The sequence below is a fragment of the Castor canadensis genome, chromosome 2 (assembly GCF_047511655.1).
Source record: "Castor canadensis chromosome 2, mCasCan1.hap1v2, whole genome shotgun sequence".
In the NCBI taxonomy this organism is placed as follows: Eukaryota; Metazoa; Chordata; class Mammalia; order Rodentia; family Castoridae; genus Castor; species Castor canadensis.
Window position 1 is genome coordinate 29,697,779 of NC_133387.1, and position 22,295 is coordinate 29,720,073.

General features: G+C 38.8%; 1 protein-coding gene across 1 annotated transcript; it reads left to right on the plus strand.

The window, feature by feature from the left end:
• Positions 1–14,337: 14,337 nt before the first annotated feature.
• On the plus strand, positions 14,338–15,733 carry Tmem229a (transmembrane protein 229A). The gene has a single exon (XM_020187813.2). It carries the CDS (start codon positions 14,444–14,446, stop codon positions 15,575–15,577), a length of 1,134 nt encoding a protein of 377 aa, XP_020043402.2. The 5' UTR covers positions 14,338–14,443; the 3' UTR covers positions 15,578–15,733.
• The last annotated feature ends 6,562 nt before the right edge of the window (positions 15,734–22,295 follow it).

The following is a 22,295-nucleotide window of genomic DNA, read 5'->3' on the forward strand; positions in this document are numbered from 1 at the left end:
TGAATAAAAAATTTTTTAAAAAATACCACATTTTCTTAATCTACTTGTCGATAGTGGAGCATCTTGGCTGTTTCCATTGCTTGACTATTGTGAATAGAGTTGCAATAAACATGGGAGAGCAAGTGTCTTTGGAGTAACCTGAGTTGCATTCCTTTGGGTATATACCTAGAAGTAGTATTCGTGGATCATATGGCAGTTCTATGTTTAATTTTTTAAAAAGCCTCCATATTGTTTTACAAAATGGTTGTACAAGCTTACATTCCCACCAGCAGTGTATGAAAGTTCCTTTTTCCCCACATCCTCACCAACATTTGTTGTTGGTGTTCTTGATGATAGCAATTCTAACAGGTGTGAGGTGGAATCTTAGTGTGGATTTGATTTGCATTTCCTTTATAGCAAAGGATGGTAAGCATTTTTTTAAATGTTTTTTGGCCATTTGGACTTCTTCCTTTGAAAACGTTCTGGTTAAGTCAGTTGCCCGTTTCTTTATTGTTTCATTGATTTTGGGGGAGTTTAGATTTTTGAGCTCTTTGTAATTCTGGTTATTGATCCCTTGTCTGATGTATAGCTAGCAAAGATTTTCTCCCATTCTGTGGTGGTTTCTTTGATTTAGAGACCATTTCTTTTGTCATACAGAGCTTTTTAATTTCATGTAGTCCCATTTGTCAATTCTTTCTTTTAGTTACTGGGCCATTTCAGTTCTACTGAGGAAGTCCTTGCCTATATCTATTGCTTTCAGAATATTCCCTGCTCTTTCCTGTACTAACTTCAAGATTTTGGGTCTGAAATTAAGGTCCTTAATCCACTTTGAGTTAATACTAATACAGGGTGATAGGCATAGATCTAGTTTCCGTTTTCTGCAGGCACATAATCACTTCTCCCAGCAACATTTTTGAAGAGGCTGTCTATTCTCCATTGTATGTTTTTGGTGCCTTTGTCAAAAATAAGGTGGGCATAGCTGTGTGGATTCATATCTGGGTCCTCTATTCTGTTCCATTGTTCTTCATATCTGTTTTTGTGCCAGTACCATGCTGTCTTTATTGCTATGGCTCTGTAGTTTGAAGTCACATATTGTGATATCGCTAGCATTGCTTTTTTTATTCAGTATTGCCTTGGTTATTCACAATCTCTTGTGTTTCCAAATGAACTTTAGGATAGATTTTTTTCATCTCTGTAATGAATGTCATTGGAATTTTTGATGAGTATTGCATTGAATGTGTAGATTGTTTTTGGTTGTATAGCCATTTTTACTATGTTAATTCTGCCAATCAATGTGCATGAGAGATCTTTCCACTTTCTGTATTCTTTGATCTCTTTCTTCAGTGTTTTGTAGTTCTCCTTGTAGAGGCCATTTGCACCCTTTGTTAAGTTTATTCCTAGGTATCTGATTTTTTTTGAGGCTATTTAAATGGAGTTGTTTTCCTATATTCTTTCTGAATTTGTTCATTGTTGGTGTATGGAGAGATTACTAATTTCGTAAGTTGATTTTGTATCCTACTACATTGCCGAAGCTGTTTATAATGTCTAGGTATTCTGGGGTGGAGTTCTTTGGGTCTTTAAGGTGATAAGATCATGTCATCTTAGGGATAGTTTGACTATTTCTTTACCTATTTGTATTCCTTTTATTTCTTCTTCTTGCCTTATTGCTCTGGCTAGGAATTCCAGGACTATTGATTAGGAGTGGGGAGAGTGGGCACCCTTTTCTCATTCCTGACTTGAGAGTAAATGGTTTCAGTTTTTCCCCATTAACTTGATGTTGGCTATAGGTTTGTCATAGATAGCCTTTATAATTTTGAGGTACATTCCTTCTACTCCTCATTTTCTTAGAGCTTTTATCATGAAAGATAAATGCAAGCAGCTTTGGAGTCAGTTGGCAGGAAGAAGTGGTGTACCACTTCTCTCAGCATGGTGTATAGCAGTGTAGGGAGGCTTTCCATGGGTTAGGGGGACAAGTATATTGCAGAACTTGATTCTGATTGATGCTCTATCCTCTATTTGTTGAGAGAAAAAAGAAAGAAAGAAAATAAATGGCCAGGGGGCTTTTTTTTCTATAGCTGGACACACCTTGCTGGCTGTGCCATGCAATTGTCCTGGCTGTTAGGTGCAATTAAAAGCTATTTTAAGGGTTAATCCTTGAATTTTATGTGCACATAATGTGTTGGCAGGTTATTTTGCCTAGAAGCAATCATAATTACCCAATTGTAGCTCCTATGTCTCAAGGTGGTTTCTGGAGTCACAGAGCTCAGGAATTCTGATTCCCTACCCTGACTGCCATCTTGGATCTCCTTTGTTTTTGTTTGGTCTTAGTTATTTTTGTCTTATTTACTTATTTATCTCCTTCCTAGACTGTGAGCTACTGAAGTATAAATACCATGCTTTAGTTGTGGCATATCTGGTACAAGATGTTTATTTGTATGCACAAAGTGAAAGGAAAGGAGGAGTAAGGGAAGAAGAAAAGTAAGCATCTGCTTTAGAGGGAGAGATAAGCAAGGGGATTTTATACACATGCAGATGGGAGTTACAGTATGTCATTCGAAAGAGTACATTTTATTTTATTTAACTATATTCATTTTTTTCCAAGCTTATCTTTATCCTTGTTCATTCAGTGTAACCCAAAGAATTACACACCCCAAACATATATTGTCAACACCAGGATTGTACTATAAAACTCATTTCCCCCCAGTCAAGATTCCCTGGTTTCACTAAAGGAAAATATTTATCCTGCAAAAGTATTCAGTTTCCAACACAGCTTCTATAATAGGCACAGACTTAAAAGGGGCATAACTCTTCTTCTAATTGAAGTTCAAGGAATGGTTTCTAGGTGAATAAATATGACTCCACAAAGCAGACTGTTAAGGAATGTTTGTCACTTAGAAGTTCATAATGCTAAGGAGTTTTTTTGTTTTGTTTTGTTTGGTACTGCAGCTTGAACTCAGGACCTTCACTTTGAGCCACACCACCAACCCAGTTTTTTGTGAATGGGTTTTTCAAGATAGGATCTCCCAAAATATTTTCCTAGGCTGGCTTTAAACTGCAATCCTCCTGATCTCTGCCTCCTGAGTAGCTAGGATCACAGGTGTGATCCACCAGCAACTGGCAACACCAAAGTTCTTTGAAGACTGGCTAAGCAAATTGTAGAATATCTGTATGAAAGTATCCTTTGTAATCATTACTGATGATATGATAGCAGATTATCAAATGAATAGATGTTCCTCAATCATCAGTAAGTGACAAAAGGAATGTACAACATAATCTCCTTTTTGATAATACTATAATACTATAGAAAAGCACATACTAAATATTAACAGTGATTGTCTTTGAGTTGTGTTATCATGGGTGATATGTGCATGTTTTCCTCTTTTATTTATTTCAAATATCTTTGATAAGCATCTATATCTTTTGCAATAATCTATATTTTAATTTTAAAGAAGATATAGACATTATTATAGTCACTTTTCTATGTCCTGGGAATAACACAAAACATTGTACAAAAGGGTTCAATAATTACCAAATGAAGGAAGTATATTATATTAAATATATGTTCATTTTTACTACTATGAATTAAACACAATTAATTTAAAACACAGATATGATCAATATATATTATTTAACATAAGAGTTGTGACAGTCGTAATCATCAACATGACCCATCTCTGAAGAAACAGGATCCCATAAATCAAGCTTAATTACTACAGTTAAAAGAAGAAAACAACCTTGTCACCAGGTAGCCAGCAACAGAGCCAGCAGCTCAGTCAAAGGAGGCTATGAATACAGTGAGTCCACAGCTTAGAGATGAACCTTCATCTGAGGGCCTAAGAAGTCCAGGCCATGGACCAGCAAGACTGACTCAGCCTTTCCTAACCTACCTTCAGAAATTTCAGTGAAAATATCTCCTCTCTTCCGAGCCTTAACTATGGACTGACTGTTTATATCCTCACAAAATTCATATGCTGAAAACCTAATCCTGAAGGTGATAGTATTAGGAAGTGGAACCTTTGTGAAGTAATTGGGTCACGATGTGGTACTTTCATGATTGGAATTAGTGCTCTTACAAAACAGAAACCAGAGAAATCTCTCACTCCTCCCACCATGTGAGGTGAGAGCCAGAAGACTCCTAAACCTGGAGACAGATGCTGCTCATGGGACACGGAATCTTTCAGCACCTTGATTTTGGTCCTTAAGCCCTCCAGAACTCTAAGAAATAAATTTCTGTTGTTTATAAGCCATCTAGCTTATGGTATTTTGTTATGGTATGCTGAACAGGCTAAGACAGTCATTATCAGTGAGCCTATATGCAGTTAAGGGTGGAACCCTTCATTTAGCAGAAGACATTTTCTAAGATAGGCAAGGTGGTCTGGAGGAAGGAGCTTTTGGATTCTAAATGAGAAACAACCCCACCACAAGCAGTATGTGTGAATTTTGGCACATCACATTTTTTGGTTTTACTTGACAAGTGTGAATTCTAAAAATGGTCCTATCATCCCAAGATCGAGGACCAAAAAAATGACTGAAAAAAATGTAAGTTCAATAACTACATGTTACACTATAAAATGTATATTCTTGGTAACTAATTGAATGTTTTACCATACGTCAAATTCCAGAGCAGACTAAAGTAACTTCATATTACTCCACAGTGCAAGAGGAAAGGTGTTAATTCAGTTTAAAGATGTCAGCTCAGTTTCACCTGAAGCAATAAACAAATTCCACTCATCCCTACTGACTTCTTAACCCACCTCTGCAGTAGAATGTGACTGAGAGAAAAGGGACCAGGTTAAAATGACAAGCCAGCAAGTTCTCTGTCCTGCTCTACATTTAAAAAGTTAATTGTTGGGTTCTTGCTTGTGAGGGAGGAATCTGGCAATCCTTGCATGTTGGCATCAAATCAAATTCCTCCTGAGCCCCACGCCTACTGAACTATATATATATAATATACATATATATGTATGTATAATCTTTCTTCCTATCTAAAACTTATCATCATGCTTGTAATGATTAAAAATTAACCCTTCAGCCTAAACTACAATCTCAGTGAGGACAAGATCCATGTTCAGCTTTGTATCTTCAGTTAACAGCAGAATATCTAGAATGCAGTATGTGCTTGATAAAAGAAACAAGACAGTATTAGGGCACAGAGAATCAGCCACAAAAATATGATGTTTTAGGCCTGGTGAGCATTTTATCTAAAGGAAATTAGGAATCTTTGAAAAAACCTGCCAAAAAACAAACAAAAAACCAGTCAAGGCCACCAAGTCACTCTTACTCATCCTTCTGGAGTAAGCTTTACTCATTACAGTACTAAATTCTTCCTTTTTGAACATGACTTATGACCCTCAACCATGAATGCTCAGGAATGCGCCACCACCTTTCCTTTTAAATATGTGGCTTATGACCTTAAACTGAACACGCTCCGGAGTATGCCCGCCCTACATGTGCTCTCCTGTCTAAGTGTGTATAGGTTCCCCAATAAAATCCCTTGTACTTTGCAAATTAACTCCAGTGCTCTCCTAACTGCTAAAAAGGAATAATCCTCTCTCCACTCCTTAAGCTCCTTGTTGTGCTTATTGGTCTTTGCATTCGCCAAGAGGTGAACTCATTGTATTTGGTCACAAACACAGCTTTGCCTATCAATAGGTTATTTTGTGGTGTTTTTAGGGAGCCAATATTAAACAATTATAAGCCCTCTTATATGTCTTCCCCTTAGTGTGATGATTATAGTATATAAAAGATGTCTGTGTGTCCATGAATAATCTGATCCTGATAAAAATAAAATTCCGAGATGTTCTAAATTTACTTACAAAGGCTAGAGGTGGAGGGAGGAAGAGATAAGGGAAGTTAATTAGCTAATTAAAAGCTACAGGCTGGAAAAGTCATTCTACATTTATGAATATATGTTAAAACTCTGACTTAAAACCCATAGTGACTGACCCCCAAGCCCACTGCTTCCTGTTATGTGTAAATGTTCTGGACCACTAACCACAACCAATGCAAAACCAAAAATATTTCTCCTTATGGACTGCCATCCTGTCCCCAAACCTTCCCCACTTAGTGCTATCTTGCCCTACTTCTATATAACCAACATAGGTTCAGTATAAGTAATTTGTGCTTCCCCTCTCCAAACTTTCATTATAAAAATGCTCTTAGCTTATAGGTCAGGCAGACATATCATTGCTAGTAGGAATTTGTCCCAGGACCCTGTGCTTTTCTGGCTGACATCCATAATAGCTCAATAAACCCTTTTATTACAGAGGCATTGGTTCCAAGAATTTAGGTTTAACAAAACAATTTTATATACACAGCTAATTTGTATGCCGTCTTATACTGTTCTAACATTACATTCATGTCTGTTAAAAGATACAATTACAACAAATCTAGTATTGCAGATTTTAATTGGCTTTAACTAGTATTCTAGAGTCTAGCAGCAGTCCAAACCAAAAATACTTCAGAATATTCCATCCCACCACAAGGGCACATCTATACCTACTTATTTGCGGAAACATAAAAAAGCATAGGTAAAGGCCCAGTTAAGACAAGATGGCCCCATAGAGCACCTTAAATACTGGTAAGACATAGTCAGGCATGGTAGTGCATGCCTGTATTCCCTGAGGTAGGAGAAAGGAGAGTTCCAGGCCAGTGTCATCTTCATAGGGATAGTCTATTTCAACAAAACCATAACACCCCGAACAATAGATAACACATAGTCTTCCCTCTTGCTTGGTGTAGAGACCTAGACATCTTTACAAATAAAGATTCCTTTTGTAGACACATTTTTATGAATTTCAAAATAGCCAGGTAAAATGCCAGGAAGTTGTACTTTAGAGACAGTTTAGTTGAAAAGTGATCTTTTAAACTTTGCTTATTTCATCAACAAGACTTCTGGCTTCAGGATAAAGTTTCATAAAGAACAGAGCAGACAAAGCACTTTTTATGCCTCCTTGACCAGAAGGCCTTAACTTTTATAAATGCTTTACCCAACCACTTTCTGCAATAGGACAGTAATTAAGTATAAAGGTTGGCAGATTTCATTTTTGTATCAGCTTAAGCTTTCTATTCATCTTTGGCAAAAAGTCTTTTAGAAGAAATAATAAAATACTTTCGAAATCTTTTCAGAAGCTTCCAAATAATGGGAGTTGTAATTTTAAATAATTTTTAGCAAAATTTCATCAGGTTTTTATGTGTTTACAGCTTTAGGGGCCTAACACTTAGGCCCCAGAAAGGCAGTGTGGCTAGAGGAGGGAGTTCTCAGATCTTTAGAAATAAAGAATCTCATTTTTATTATGTCTGGGGTCTGTTTCTTGAGTCTAAAGGGAAACACCACTGGAGTTTGGCTGTTTTCTGGCAATGAATACCCTAAAGGCTTTTAAATTTTCCAACCATGTCCACAAGTTGTGGCTTTGACTCAGGTGCCCCTAACCAAGTTACCTAATGATCTTCAATGCAATAAATTACCATTTACTGCTGGTTTCTGTCTGTCCTGTGATACTTCAAGCCTCTCTTACCTAAGAATTCAAGAAAAAGGAGAGGAGAAACCCATATACCTATGAATTCAGAAAGCTGGAGTTCAGCCCCTTCCTACAGAAACAATCACTTACTGCAATCACTGTCAGTTTCTTTTAATAGGGCAGCTTTGCCACTGACTTGTCATTCACTGCAAGACCATGGTCAAGTACCCTCACACAGCACAAAGTAATGCTCACATCCCAAGTCAGGTGTTCTTTCCCAATACCAATACATTTGAAAGCCAGTAATACTGGGAGTTTCAATGAAAAAAGAGCTCAGCCTAACCCCAGAAGAACTTAGAAACTTCTGGGGCTCAGAAGACCAGGAACTTCAAAGGGATCAGTGACACCTTTTCTGAATTCCTCCAAGGGTCTTGAGAGTCACAGCAGGCTGCTTCAGTCCCTTATGGCCACCAGAACTGTTAAAAGACAAAATTACAACAAATCTAGTTTTCACAGATCTTAATTGGTTTTCACTGCAATTCTAGAATTGGGAAGCAGTCCAGACCAAAAATGGTTCCAAATGCTGTGCTACCACATGGACAGGTTGTATTTATAGCCAGAGAAAAGGAAGCAACATACAGAAAATGGAAAGACAGTACAGAGACAGCATGATTGTTACAGCTCATGTCTGTTTTAGTTGAACGTGATTTCAACAGTTATACCCTGTGATTGGCTAAGAGTCAGCTATTCATAAAAAAGTAGATTACAGTATATTTACACATCACATTTGGCTATAGTTCATTAGTACAGAAACACTTTGAGAGCAAATTTAAAATATATACAGTGATAGCTCTAGGCCAAATTTAAACCAGTTTACTAATTCTTACCTTTTGGTAAACCTCCCAATTTTTGTTTAAGTTTGTTTTCTTTCAATTTTGAGAGTTGACTAAAACGTGCAGTATATATTTCTCTGTCACCATCATTAATGGGCTTATTTGGTCACAGATTTCACCAGGCAATAGCATTGGTTTTCTTAAATAAAAAAAAAGCATGAAGTACAGATAAGAGTCACTTAATAAAATACAGAATTTTGCTTCATCAGCCAACTACCCAAAAGCAAAAATCAATAATACAAACATACAAAAATATAATACAAAACAAAAAACAAAATTTACAATTTTCTACCAAAACCAGATAAATGCTTCAAGAAAATGTTACCATTCCAACATAGACTATGCGGCATCAGTTTACTTCTAAAATCAATAGTCGATTTTTTATAAAAAAGGAATTAATTTCCTTCTAACCATAGGATGCATTCTCTAAAAACCATTCACAACATTCCATATTTGCCCTATACTTCTTTCATGCAATGAAACAACCAGTCAACCTACATTAGGTCAAAACCACTTTCTTTTTCCCCTTAACAAAAATACATCCTCATTTCCCATATCCTCCCTTATAAAACATTCCTTACTTTCCTCATTTACACAGTGATTCTTTTTCTAATTTAATTGCCATATATTAGCTATAATTTTAGTTCTTAGAAACTGTATGTCAGCACTCTGTAGAGTAACAGAATTTCCAGATAAATATTTCTTCAAAGTATAAAATTTTTTCATAAATAATGGACTAGGACCATCCAAAAACAAGATGCTAACATACATAAACTTTAAACTTATGATTAGCGATTCATGTTTAACTATTTTAACTTATTTAGAAAGGACCCGGTTATTCAATTATCTATTACTTCACTTTAAGGTTTCAAGTACCAAAACGATTTTTAAAACAATGAAGAGTTTGTTTATAAATCCCTGTCATTTTTATTTATTTATGTTGGTCAATTTTGACAATTACACTTGAATTGGCTATGAAAAGTGAAGCTAGACATATGAAAAAGGAAAACCAAAGTAAAAACCAACTTTGTTTCAAGGCCACTAATATAGCTGACACAGTCACCCTCCCTGAAGCCCTCTGCAGTCGTCCTGAACCTTGGCACCTACATGATGCCATGGCTGGTCTTTGACTTAAACCCAGGTGTAGAGCCCAGGATAGAGGAAAATATGAAAATAAAAGGAAAATTACGATGAAAGCAACACTGAAAGAGCTTTTTAAAATGATGTTATAGGGCTGGAATATGACTCAATGATATCACACTTACCTAGCATGGGGGAGGGGATTCAAAATGGAGTTGGGAGGCCATTGGAGAGTAGGACTTACATACCTGTGATTGGCTGAGATGCATACTTACAAGAGTCATTTATAGTATGTTTATACATCAAATTACGTTACAGTTTATTACATATGAAGAAAACTGTAGGCCAAACCTAAAATAAGCATAGAGGTAGCTGTAGGAAAACTTGATTCAACATGCCTTACCTTATTGAATTTCCCTTAAGCTTTCTTATTAATGTTGTGTTCTCTATGCACTTTCCTTTAGAACTTCCAACATGCAATGAAAAGTTTCAAGCATGTAATGCTTGAGACTGTACAATCTTAAACCTACATCCATTAGACAATTCACTAAAGACTATTACAATCTCTGAAGGACCTGATCCTTCTACTAATTTTCAATCTCTTCCAGATCAAACTGACCAAGCTGGCTGGTCCAGTAAGGTCCACATAAACCCTTACATCTCTACAAACCTGATTACCCAGACAGCTTTTTCAGCCCCTGAGGTCAAAGAAACCTGTATCTTACACAGAATAGCGCTTCCAAGCGTTCACGGAATGACCATTCCTAAACCTAAGTCTCTCAAATCAATGCTATTTCATTGTAGTTTCCTGTCTCTTCCTTCACATTCCCCTCATCCTCATGTCTACCAAATCCTAAAACCTTACTGGGTTTACAGATACATCCTGACAACCTTGGTTGCTTACAACAGCAAAGACCAATACAAAAATATTGGCATTTTACATTCATTGAAACTTTAATGTGAGGATTTTAATTATAAAATCATCATGGATCAGTAAAGCCATTCTGCAGTTTTAAAGCAAGAAGAACTGTTTTGGAAATGTAGCAATGAGGTGTTTAAAGCCAAAAGAGTAATGTGAAGAGGAAGCAGAAACACAAGTTTCAAACTATGGTTTGGCTGTGGTTTGTCCCCCAAAGTTACCTGTGTTGGAGCGTGATCCACAGTGTAGGACTATTAAGTGGTGGTGGAACTGTAAGAGCCTAGTGAAAGGAGGCATTCAGTCTTTGGCTTCCTGTCTTGCACGTAATCTCTTCTGTAAACGCTCCTGCCACAGAGATGCCATCCACCACGAGACTCTCACAGAGTTGAGCGGAAGTCAGCACCATGCTCTTGGACCTCCAGACCTGTGAGTTAAATAAGGCTTCCTTTCTTTACAAATTATCCTCACACCAGTATTTTGTTATAACAGTCCGAAGTCGAATAATTCATTGGGCTTGATGTAGACATTGCTCAAGTAGTAGAATACCTGCCTAGCAAGCTTGAGTACTGAATTCAAACTCCAGTACTTCAAAAAAAATTGCACACACCCTGGGCTAACTGTTCAGAACTGATTTTTTTTAATGAGTGAAAAAAACGAAAGGTTATACAATGACCATTTTTCTTGTACTCATTTATTTTTTTTCTTTTTAGCTAATATTTCACATTCTGCAGTGCTGTAACTGCAGCTACAACAAAAATGTAAAAGAAACATGAAGAGAAATCTGCTTTGGCTTTATATCTGCTCATTAATATTTTGCATCACTTCTAAGAAAAATGGGAAAGTTTCTGAAAAGAGCCCAGAAAAGTGAGATTTTCAGTAACATAACCCACTTAACGGAATGCCACATTGATGACAATGGTGAGCCCCAAACATTTTACTATATACACCCTCATTAAAATTTTTAGCACACTTCATGTATATATAAACACACAAAAATGTCTTATTAAAATGATGTACTCCATAAAACACATAAGATATACAAACTAAAAAAATTTTAAATGCTGAAATTAAAGACTGGGATCTTGGCTCAAGTCATAGAGCACTTGACTAGCAAATGGGAAGTTCTGGGTTCAAGTTCCAGTACTTCTGGGGAAGAGGGGGAGACACACACATACACACAGTCACAAATGGTGCAGAATGCCTGTAACCCAAACATTAAAGAGTCTGAGGCAGGAGGATCAAGAGTTCAAGTCTAGAATACACAGCAAGTTGAGGCCAGCCTGAGGTATGTAGTGTGACCCTATCTCAAAACAAAAATTAAAATACACACACACACACACACACACAGAAGCTCTTTTTATTCGCTTTGGTTTTTGTTTTGCAGCACTGGGGTTTGAAGCCTTGGGCTTGCTGGACAGGTGCTCTACCATTTGAATCATGCCCCTAGACCAAGAAGTACTAGGTATTCATGCATGAAAATGGAACAATGAGACCTGTTGAAACTGGTCTCATTGGACCAGGAGGGGGAATAAAGAAGTAAGATGGAGAGGGTGAATCAAACTAAGACATATTGTAAGCACTTCTGTACAACTATAATATGCCAATAAAATTTAAAAATTTTAAATTAAAAATAAAGGTTTATTTGAGAACTTAAAAAAAAACAGAAGCTCTACTTTTTTAATCCAAAAAGATTTTCCTATACTCTGGATAAATGATAAATTCTAGACTGGAATATTGAATTAGACCTTTCAAGTTATTTCAATAAAGTTAGAAGATTTAGAAGACATGGATCTTTGAAGTTGAATTTACTATTTCAAAACAATTCAAGTTTGTTTGAACTACTAAATATATTGCATATGTATGTTGAAGTGCTTTCCCTTGTCTGAATAGCAATTATGGAGAAAGACTGAATTTGTTTTTAATAGGTGATAAACTGGACCCAAGGTGGAGTTTATTGAATAGAATAATGAGACAAGAAATATTTAACTTCAAATGTAATAGTAGCTAATCATAATTATTATTAATATCAAGTAAAGAGGCTTTTCACAAGTATCACAAGTATGATAGACTACATAAATTTTTGAGACAGTGTCTGTCGCAGAAACTTGCTATGTAGACCAGGGCTGGCCTTGAATTTACCATCCTACTGCCACAGCCTCCTAAACTAGGATTACAGATGTGCATCACCACACCTGGCTCTTCTCACATCATTTCAACTAGACCTCTTAAAGAGAGTGCATTGTATCACATTAGTATTTCTCCTCACTGTAATTGCTTACGCATTTGGACAACTAGCCTTGTTTCTGAGTTGAACACATTTAGTGAGCCTGCTACCTGACATTTCTGTCTGTCCACCCACTGACTTTTTACAGTTAGGAGAGGAAGTCAGCAAAAGAACATGCTAACAAGGCTCTCAAAAGAGAATTCAGGACTTTGTTCTCATACAAGTGTTGGCTATCACCATAACACTTTTTCTATGCCAGACTCTAATCTTCTCTTACCTAACTCACAGACAATTTAGCTATCACAGATTGTAACAGAAGGGGATGAAATACGGGGAACGAGAGGAGAGGAGGTTGCCTTAGAAATGGAAGATCTGCTTGAGATTGTTTGTTCTCCAGAAGAAGTAAAAAGAAAAAAAAAATCTCCATAAAGTATTTTATCCGGGGAGGATCGGAACACCTTACAGACTATTATCTAGCTTCTGCCTAGACATGAATTTGGGCGGGAGGGGGGAGAAGAAAAAGGGAGGTAATAAGTATAATTTACCTCTACAGCTCTCTTCAATTCCAAGCCTGAGTCAAAATTGGAGCAAAGGATGGAACTCAACACATCAACATTCTGAGCCTTCTCCACCCTCTCCACCTCCAAAAAAAAAAAAAAAGGAAGAGAGGAATGGAGGAAGGAAAAAAAAAAAAAAAGTCCTGATCTGAGAGTCTATTTCACTCTTCGTGTACGGGATGACCTAGTTCTACAAACAGAAAAACCCAGTACTGGGTGTGCCAATGAGAGCAAAAGTACTATTCCGGACTTGAGGCCCGCCCCACAGTAGCCAGATCAATGCATTTCCTCTTCTGACCTCAACGCAAACCAGCTGCTCCAAAATTGTTTTATAAATTCTGGAGGACTTCATATCTCTCTGTCCTTGCTCCTAAGTAAACTAACCGAGGAAAGCAGACCCGCTAGGGAAGGCGATTGAAAAAGTGGATCAGGCTCCGCGGCAGCGTTCCAGAGAGGCAGGTTACCCTGGGGCAGGCAAGCAGTCTCAGGTTTACTCTCCTTGACTGGGACACAGCTGGCCTTGAATAAGAATATTAAATATACCGCACTGCAGTTTGGTCTTGGGCTCGGCCTCAGGCTGGTGGCACCCGGCCATTCCAATGTCTCCGCCAACCGAGGCCTGGCCTTGGTTGCGGCGATTCCGGGAATGCCCATCCGCCCGCGGTCACTCATTCACACCTGTTAGGCGTTTCTCCACGCCGCGCCTGGGCGCAGCATGCACCCCCAGCACGGTCGGGCTGGCGCCGGGTGCAGAACGGGTGACAGGGGACAGAGAGGGGGGCCGGGCCTTCTGGAGTAGACCCCTGCAAACCTTGGCGCGGAAAACTTAGGCGAGGCGGGGCGAGGGGGGGCTGCGAAGGCGGGAGAGGTCGATAGGCGGAGAGGGTATGGGAAGGGCCAGGGGAAGAGCCGTCGCTGCTCTGGCGTTACGCCGCCAGAGCCTGCGGCAGAGGCGGCGGGGCCGAGCAGCGGAAGGGATGGGGCTTGTACCAGCCTCTGCCTTTCTCCTGGCAGCCCGGGCGTCGCCTCCCCTCGCCCGGCCGCGGCACCCTTTAGGCCGCGCAGGGTGAGCGCGGGCGCAGGCCGAGGGTACTGGAGAGGAGGGCGCAGCGGGGTCACAGCTTGGGGACTTCGCAAGCCGGGCGGCCCGCGCGTCTGCCGAGGGCACGAACTACCGCTCCGCGGGACCGCGGCCAGCACGGAGCGCCCTGCGCGCCCCCGGGGGGCCGGCAGCAGCCAGGAGGCTGCGCGGGGCTCGGCCGCTCTGCCCCACAGCTCCGCGCACACAGCGGCGGTGGCGCGGGCGCGGCGCCAGGATAGCTTCCGAGCTCATGGCTGGCAGCGACGTGGACAACGAAGGACGGGCGCGGAGGGTCGGCGCGGCGCGGCGTCCGGGGACTCTCGGCGGGTTGGGAAGCGAGGCGGCCGCCCGCTGCCCCAAGCCGCTGTCCACCGCTGAAGCGCTGGCCGAGGGCAGCGCGCTGCCCGCCTGGATGCGCCTCTACTTCTATGGGATGCATGGGATCACCTTGGATGTGCTGGTGTCCTCCGCGCGGCGCTTCACCCGCAAACCGGACCTCCAGATGCTAGGCTTCTCCTCGCCCTATCGCTGCCTCCTGCACTCGCTCACCCACTTCGCCCTGGAGAAGATCTACCTGCAGCAGCCGCGCTGTCCCAGCGCCTTCATCTTCAATTTCCTCCTCTACCCCTCGGCCCACGTGGGGCTGCAGACCCTGGCGGGCCAGGCGCTGCTGCTCAGCCTGGGCGGTGGCACAGGGGTCGCGGTGGCGCCGGGGGTGCTGGACCTGGCGCTACAGTACTTGCTGGCACTTTACCACTGCCAAGTGTTCCTGAAGCGCTTTCTGCGCCTGCGGTACCGGGAACACAGGCGCCAGAAGCACCAGCAGCCGCCGCCGCAGCAGCCGCAGGATGCGCTACCCGCCCCTACTGGCGTCCGGGCTCCTCCGGCGGCTAGCGGCAGACGACGATGGCCCAGCGGCCTCAGGGGCACCAGAGGAGCTCCTAGTCAGGGCCTGCCGGACCTGCTCCGCTTTCTTTTCTTCGGAATGCATGGCTTTCTGGATGAAATCTTCTTTACTTTCTTCTTTAATGTGCTGGGGCAGGGGGACGGGGCAAGCAGTGGCCACACATCGCTCTGGTCCTTTTTTATGTATGGCAGCTGCAGTTTCGTGGTGGAAAAGCTCTACTTCCACTTACACTACAGCCGTGGTTGGGGCACCTGGAAGCGGGTGCCCATCTACGTGATTTTCATCTATGCGTGGGAGCTGGCCTGGGGTCTGGGACTTCGCATGTGCGGGGCTTGTTCTTGGGACTATTCTCACTATCCGCTCAACTTCATGGGCCTCATCACCCTGATGTATCTACCTGGTTGGATATTTCTCAGTGTGTACCAGGACCTAATTTCCAACGTGCTGTGGCAGGTGCACTACGTGCCAACTAACTAAGACCAAAAAAAAAGAGAAAGTCATCGGAATCGCACGTGTGAATAGTTTTTTACACATTTGAAATGGAGTGGTTTTGTTTTAAGTCTTTTTTTTTCCCTTTTTCTTTTATTATTCATATGTGCATACAAGGCTTGGTTCATTTCTTCCCCTGCCCCCACCCCCTCCCTTACCACCCACTCCGCCCCCCCCTCCCCCCCAATACCCAGCAGAAACTCTTTTGCCCTTATTTCTAATTTTGTTATAGAGAGAGTATAAGCAATAATAGGAAGGAACAAGGGTTTTTGCTGGTTGAGATAAGGATAGCTACACAGGGCATTGGCTCACATTGATTTCCTGTGCGTGGGTGTTACCTTCTAGGTTAATTCTTCTTGAACTAACCTTTTCTCTAGTTCCTGGTCCCTTTTTCCTATTGGCCTCAGTTGCTTTTAAGGTATCTGCTTTACTTTCTCTACCTTGAGGGCAACAAATGCTAGCTAGTTTTTTTAGGTGTCTTACCTATCCTCACCCCTCCCTTGTGTGCTCTTGCTTTTAACATGTGCTCATAGTCCAATCCCATTGTTGTGTTTACCCTTGATCTAATGTCCACATATGAGGGCGAACATACGATTTTTGGTCTTTTTGGGCCAGGCTAACCTCACTCAGAATGATGTTCTCCAATTCCATCGATTTACCAGCGAATGATAACATTTTGTTCTTCTTCATAGCTGCATAAAATTTAAGTCTTAATTTTTGTACAATTTACTAAACTCCTCCGACACGTTTAAATCAATTTAGTTTTTTTCTGACTACTTGGAACCTGTATATCAAATACTTTGAAATGCTACTCAAAAATATCTTAATCTAACTCATCAGTATTTTAAAACCTTTACAAGCTCAGAAAACAAATCCATTCTACTTTAGCATTGGAAAGCTGTAGGAGTCACCTATCTGGATTTACATGGAAGATAGTTATTAATTTTTCTCTTTTTAAATATCAAAATTCTTCAAATTAGAGAATGATTTTTATAAGATTTAGTGGAATTTTGTGATTTAATGACTTTCTTTTTTAATCCAATTTCATTTTAATTCCTTGCCATACTTACCAATGACGGCTGAAACTCCATGTCTCGTACTTATGAAATGCAGCTCACTGTTAAAGTGCCTCTGTCTAGCACACAAGTGAAAAGAAGCTGACAAATGTGCAAAAGTATCCTATGCATAGATTTTGAAATGAAAAATCCTTTTTAGCAATTCAAACAGGGTGACACTGTGTTAAGATATTTGATCACTATCCTGGAAATAATTAGTTGCTAATGTCAGTTAGCCTTAAACCCAAGTGTATTCACATAGATCAGATTCTTTGTTTATCTATGGCTGTAAAGTTTCCTTACTGTGCAATAATGTAACATGTTTACCCTACAAGTCCCAGGGTCAAGTGAAATTATACTACCCATTCAATAGCATTCTAATCCTAATGATTATTCTACATGGAGCTTCAAGCATAGGGAAACAGTACCTTGGAATAAAATGAACCTGAACACTCAGTCTAATTCCATTAGGCCTAATTGTCTTCTATGATTGCAAATACATGTTTTCAGCCTATTTCTGCCATGGTTCACTTTTAACATTTCTCTTTCCTTCTGGGTCCAGAATTCTTGGACCAGGCCTGATGTGGTAATGCACCTTATAAATCAGAGATAGTTTTGAGTGACATGTTATTAATGTTTAGGAGCATCAAAGTTAAATGAGTTGATGGAAACCATTTTAAGAAATATCTAATTCACAATGTGCTTTGAGGATATTTGCTGTTTTTATTATATTTATAAAAATTAAGTAGATTGAGTATGGCTCAGCCAAGGATGACTAATACCTTCCCTTGGCTTTCATTACAAAGATAATTAGGAAAACTTAAAGTGTGTAATAATGAGTAGATCCCTATTCACATCATCCACTTGCCTGTGTTATGAAAAAGGACACTTCCCTGTTTTCAGAAAATGTTTGCTATGGTAATAGAAGAGAATATGTACTTAAATTTGATAAGGTCAAACATAGTTCTAAGAGTGTTATATTAATTTAATCCACTTACTGAAATCATGAGCTAACATAATAAATAATGTTACATATAATCAACTCCATCTGAAATGGATCATGTCAAACAGATTATTTTAGCCAGTCAAAAGTAAGTGAAGACGTAAAAGTAAGCTAGATCTTTACTGAGAATTTCACCTAAGAAAATTTCCTTATGACACTTGGTCACAGGTCAAAGATTTCTGAAAATCCTGGGGAGAAAAATGTATGAGCATAGACACGAAAGTTAGGCAGATGCTGGACAAAATATTTGTAATTACACATGAATCTGAGTTAAGTGTGGTATTATTCCACACCAAAATAACCAAATCCAGGACTTCTGAGATACTTGCTAAATGTACAGAATTGCACTTATGCCCTTTACATGCTGCTCTCAGCCCTGTTTACCTGCCTACCAGCATTCTCAGGGTCAGAAATCTGTCAAGAATTAGAAAAAGCATGCTGTTTTGTTTTGGTTTTAGTGTTAGTCCAATTAAAAGGAACAGTGAAGGTTTACATTCATCCAGTTCATTCAAGAAACAGTTGTTGAGGCTCCATTTTTGCTAGCCACATCTCTGGACTCTGTGCATACCACAGAGAATCAACAGGCAGAAATCTCTGTCCTTATGGGTATAACATTTTAGTGTTTTGATTTATCAGAGATTATACTTATTTTCAATCCTGCTATTTTAGTAATAGACTATGAAAGGCAGTGGTTATGAGTTTCTCATCAGTCTTGTCTCTAGAATATTAGTCTATCATCTCTAAACAAAAACCTATCAACAGTCCTTGTGCTGGTTCTACAAAAAGCTAGTTATGTATTCAGGAAATAATTAGCCCATCTATTAACTTGGCACCTTGCATTAGAGTTTCTCATTTTGTGTTTATTCAAGTTTTATTGCAGCCTTTGAAGGAAAAAAAAGAACCATGGGATCATTTAACTTTCAGGTATAGAGATGATAAGGCAATATATCGATAGTTAATATTTAAGTGGCATTTACCACCTACTAAGAACTGCTTGAAAGTGATTCATGTATTGTATAGACATAATATACAATTAAGAGAATACGTATTCATATATACCTTAAGTAGATATGTATCTTGTATGTATATATAGTATATGTTTTAAATACATGTATATTTATGTATGTGTGCATTCACTTTATCTTCTAACAACCCTTTTTTTATAGATATAGCCCAAATAAATTATGTAACTGCCCAAGTCATAAAACTATTGAGCACATAGATGTGAATCCAAGTACATCAGACCCCAAGGTCTGTCAGTAACAGCAACACCACCTGCCTCAGTCCACTGGTCGCAGTGATTTTGTAATTATGGATTTCACTTCACAACCTGTAATGCTCTTCCTTTCCACTGTTACAGATGAAAGGTAGCTGTGTCAAAGCCAGACACTATTAGCAAAAGACTCTTTCATGTTGCCTTTTATTCCACAGTAAATAACAACAAAGCTAATAGCAAGATGTATAACTGACAATCAGTGCAGTTCTATTCCTCAGATGATATTTCTTTAAATTCAATCAGTGCACCTCCTTTAAAGTCAGATAATTTTCAGTATAAAAATATTAGAAAGCAGATTAAAATGCAGGGTAACTCTTATATAATTATTGCTGTACATTAAATACAATAAGTAAAACAAGTATCATGGTGAAAGATAAGCAAAGAAAAATTAAGAGTAAAATTTTTACAATGATATTTATTCTAAGTTCTACTAAATGTCTAAAAATGTTCTTAATAACTGAGAAGTATGGGAAAAATAACAAATGTAATTTTTTGTTCATGTTTTACATATACAATGCTGAAATTTCTTATTAGAAATACTTTAAATTTTAAATTGACTGTTGATTTCTCTGAAGAATCTAAAGAAATCTAAATGCTTTAAGTTTCTTGTGTTAATAATGAAAGCAGAATTTCCTATGTCATACAAGTTCTGTAATAAGATTGATAATCCATTTGAATATTTCAAACATGTCCATAATTCAGTATATTTAACTATGATCATTTCATTATAAATATTTGGCATTTCATGTTTCAAACAAAACATACAGCTTTAAAAACAGGACCTATCTCTTCTTGTTTAAGAAACAATAAACTAATTGGATAATCCTACCTTGTGAAAGGAAACGAAAGAATTTCTATCACTTTGAAAGAGTGTTCATCAGAGTGATAAACATGTTTCTCTTTAAGGATGGTGAAGAATAATTTTTGGTAGACTGTTTTTGTTCTTCTACTTCCAAAATTCATTTAAAAAAATCAATATATCTGGAATGGAAGGTATATACTCCCGATACAGAGTAGTAAATGAGTCAATTGTATTGTAATTCTGAAAACATTTTAATAAAATCAGTTCTTCCTCATATTAAGACATTAAAGTCCTTCATCTTTTCAGTTAATTTTAAATATAGTATCTCCAACAGTGCTTACTTGAGCTAAGTCCTTTACATCCCTTCATCAAACACACACTTTATTTCATGCTGAAGTGAAAGGTGGCAGTAAAAAGTGGTTCTGTTATGCTGCCAGGTTTTTTTTCCTTACTTTTAGGCATGGAACCAGAGGAAGGGACAAAAGTAGTAATTGTCTTGTATGGACTTCTATTCACTAGACTTGGCCTCATTCTAATTTTTAACATTGAGGCAACAAGCCATTACACAGGCAATCACTTCGAGTTACTAGCAACCCAAATTTCAAATTAGCTTTTGAAGGAATTTTTTTCCTCTTAATAAAAAGAAAATATAAATTTATAGATTTTTTTCCATGGGTTTTAAATTCTTTTTAAAAATTGTCAAACATATAATTAAACCAAGGTAGTTGGGGAGAGAGTAGGATTGGTCTTTGACCTAAAGAAAGTTTAATTTTCTATTACCTCGAACAAATCTAGAAAATAAAAGTAGCCGGCTTTCCCAACTAGAAAAAAAATGCATTCATTTTCCATGATTAAGAACAATTAAGGGTTTAAAGAAACTATGAAGGTTAACAACATTGAGCCTTCAGTTCACAGCAGGAATTTTCATCTCTGAAAAAAAACTAAGAGGGAAAGCTGTCAGCTGTTAAGTTGACAAAAACCACTCTATTAGTGAAGGAAGAAGGCTTCTCAAACTTTCAGGAGCTAATATATGCCATTTGAACTGTTTATTTAGTACAATGAAACTTTTCTTTTTCTTTTTTTTTTTTTTTAGAAACTCTTTCATTTAAAAAAAAAAATCAGCCTTTCATTCTCTTGCCACACAATCTTTTTAACATTTCAAATGATGCAGGGCTTTGAGAGCTTTGAGAGTAAGTATAATTATTCCAGAAAATAAAAATACTGATGCAGGTATAGAAGTAGAAGATTAAATAGTAGGAACCCTGTGTGAGTCTTTGCAGTTTTAACCTGGTTAAATTCAGGAAATGCCTTTGACTAACTGTACCACTTGACATTCAGAATGCTACCTGGTGGAGTTTCCTGATAAATTCCCTTGGTTGACCTAAACAGCTGCACCAGGAAAGGAATTAAGAGGCCAAAGGTGTCAGAGAAACAGACAGCTAGTCAAAGAAGGATGAACGATGGCATGGGTTGATGTGCCCATTCAAAAAATTGTATTCACTGTATTAAGGAGAAAACAAGCCCCACTGTTGATAGACTTACAGTTGACATTTATATTATATAAAAGATATTTTAGTAATTTTTTTAATATCCATGGTTAAAAAAAGTAGTCTTACATAATCTCAAATTCAGAACTTCAAGTATTTAAAAAGTCATTATAATGAGAGAATAATGTTGAGAACAATATGCAGATTGGTTATATCATATTATTCTGATTACTCATTAACTTTTAGAAACAAAAGCTGAATTAAATATGCCCTTGTATATTTCTGAAGGAGAACCATTTTGGTCTTAAACTTTCATTAGAAATAATGAATAGTCAGGGAGAAAAAAACAAGTAATAGATTTCCCTGGAGAGATGGAGCAAGATGGCAGAGTAGAAGTTTTCTTTGTGAATGAGAAGAAGCAGGGTAACAAAGAGACCATGTTTGCAAGAGAGAAAGGGAGAAAAAGCACTGGAAGCCATGAAGGAAAGGTGGGATAGCTGAAAAGCATAGAGAAACAGAAAGACAACCAAGTAAGTTAAGAATCAGTTTGCAGCTTCAGCCCTAGCTCCCTCAAAAAGAGGGAAAGTCAAAGCCTCCACCACACGGTTAGCTAAGTGTCCTTGATGATAGAACAGAACAGCAGATCTAGCTTTAAACATAGAGCAGGAATTTGGTGGGACAGTGACTCCTCAGGCATGACAAACTAGCATTGGATAAGAAAGACATTCATTCTTGATGAGCTATATCTCTTAAGACAGGGCCTATGGTTTAAGACAGAATTATTCAGAGAACTTGGGGAAAAAATTGTGATTCAGAGAGTCTTGGGACACGTAGCTACAGCATTTGGGAAGGAGATAGCCATGAGAGGTAATCATGGAGGGGGAGATGATCTGGTGTGGGCGAGCTGAGAAGTTTGAGCAGTGGGGCGCTCAGGAAGTAAAGGTGCAGTGGTTGGTGAAACCTTGTCCTATTGCGTGAGGATCACAGTGAGTACAGAGCACCAAGTCCATGGCTGTGGGATACTCTGACCCTTGGAGCTGCCTGCCGACCACAGGGGTTTATACCCAGGCAGGGTGATGTGGT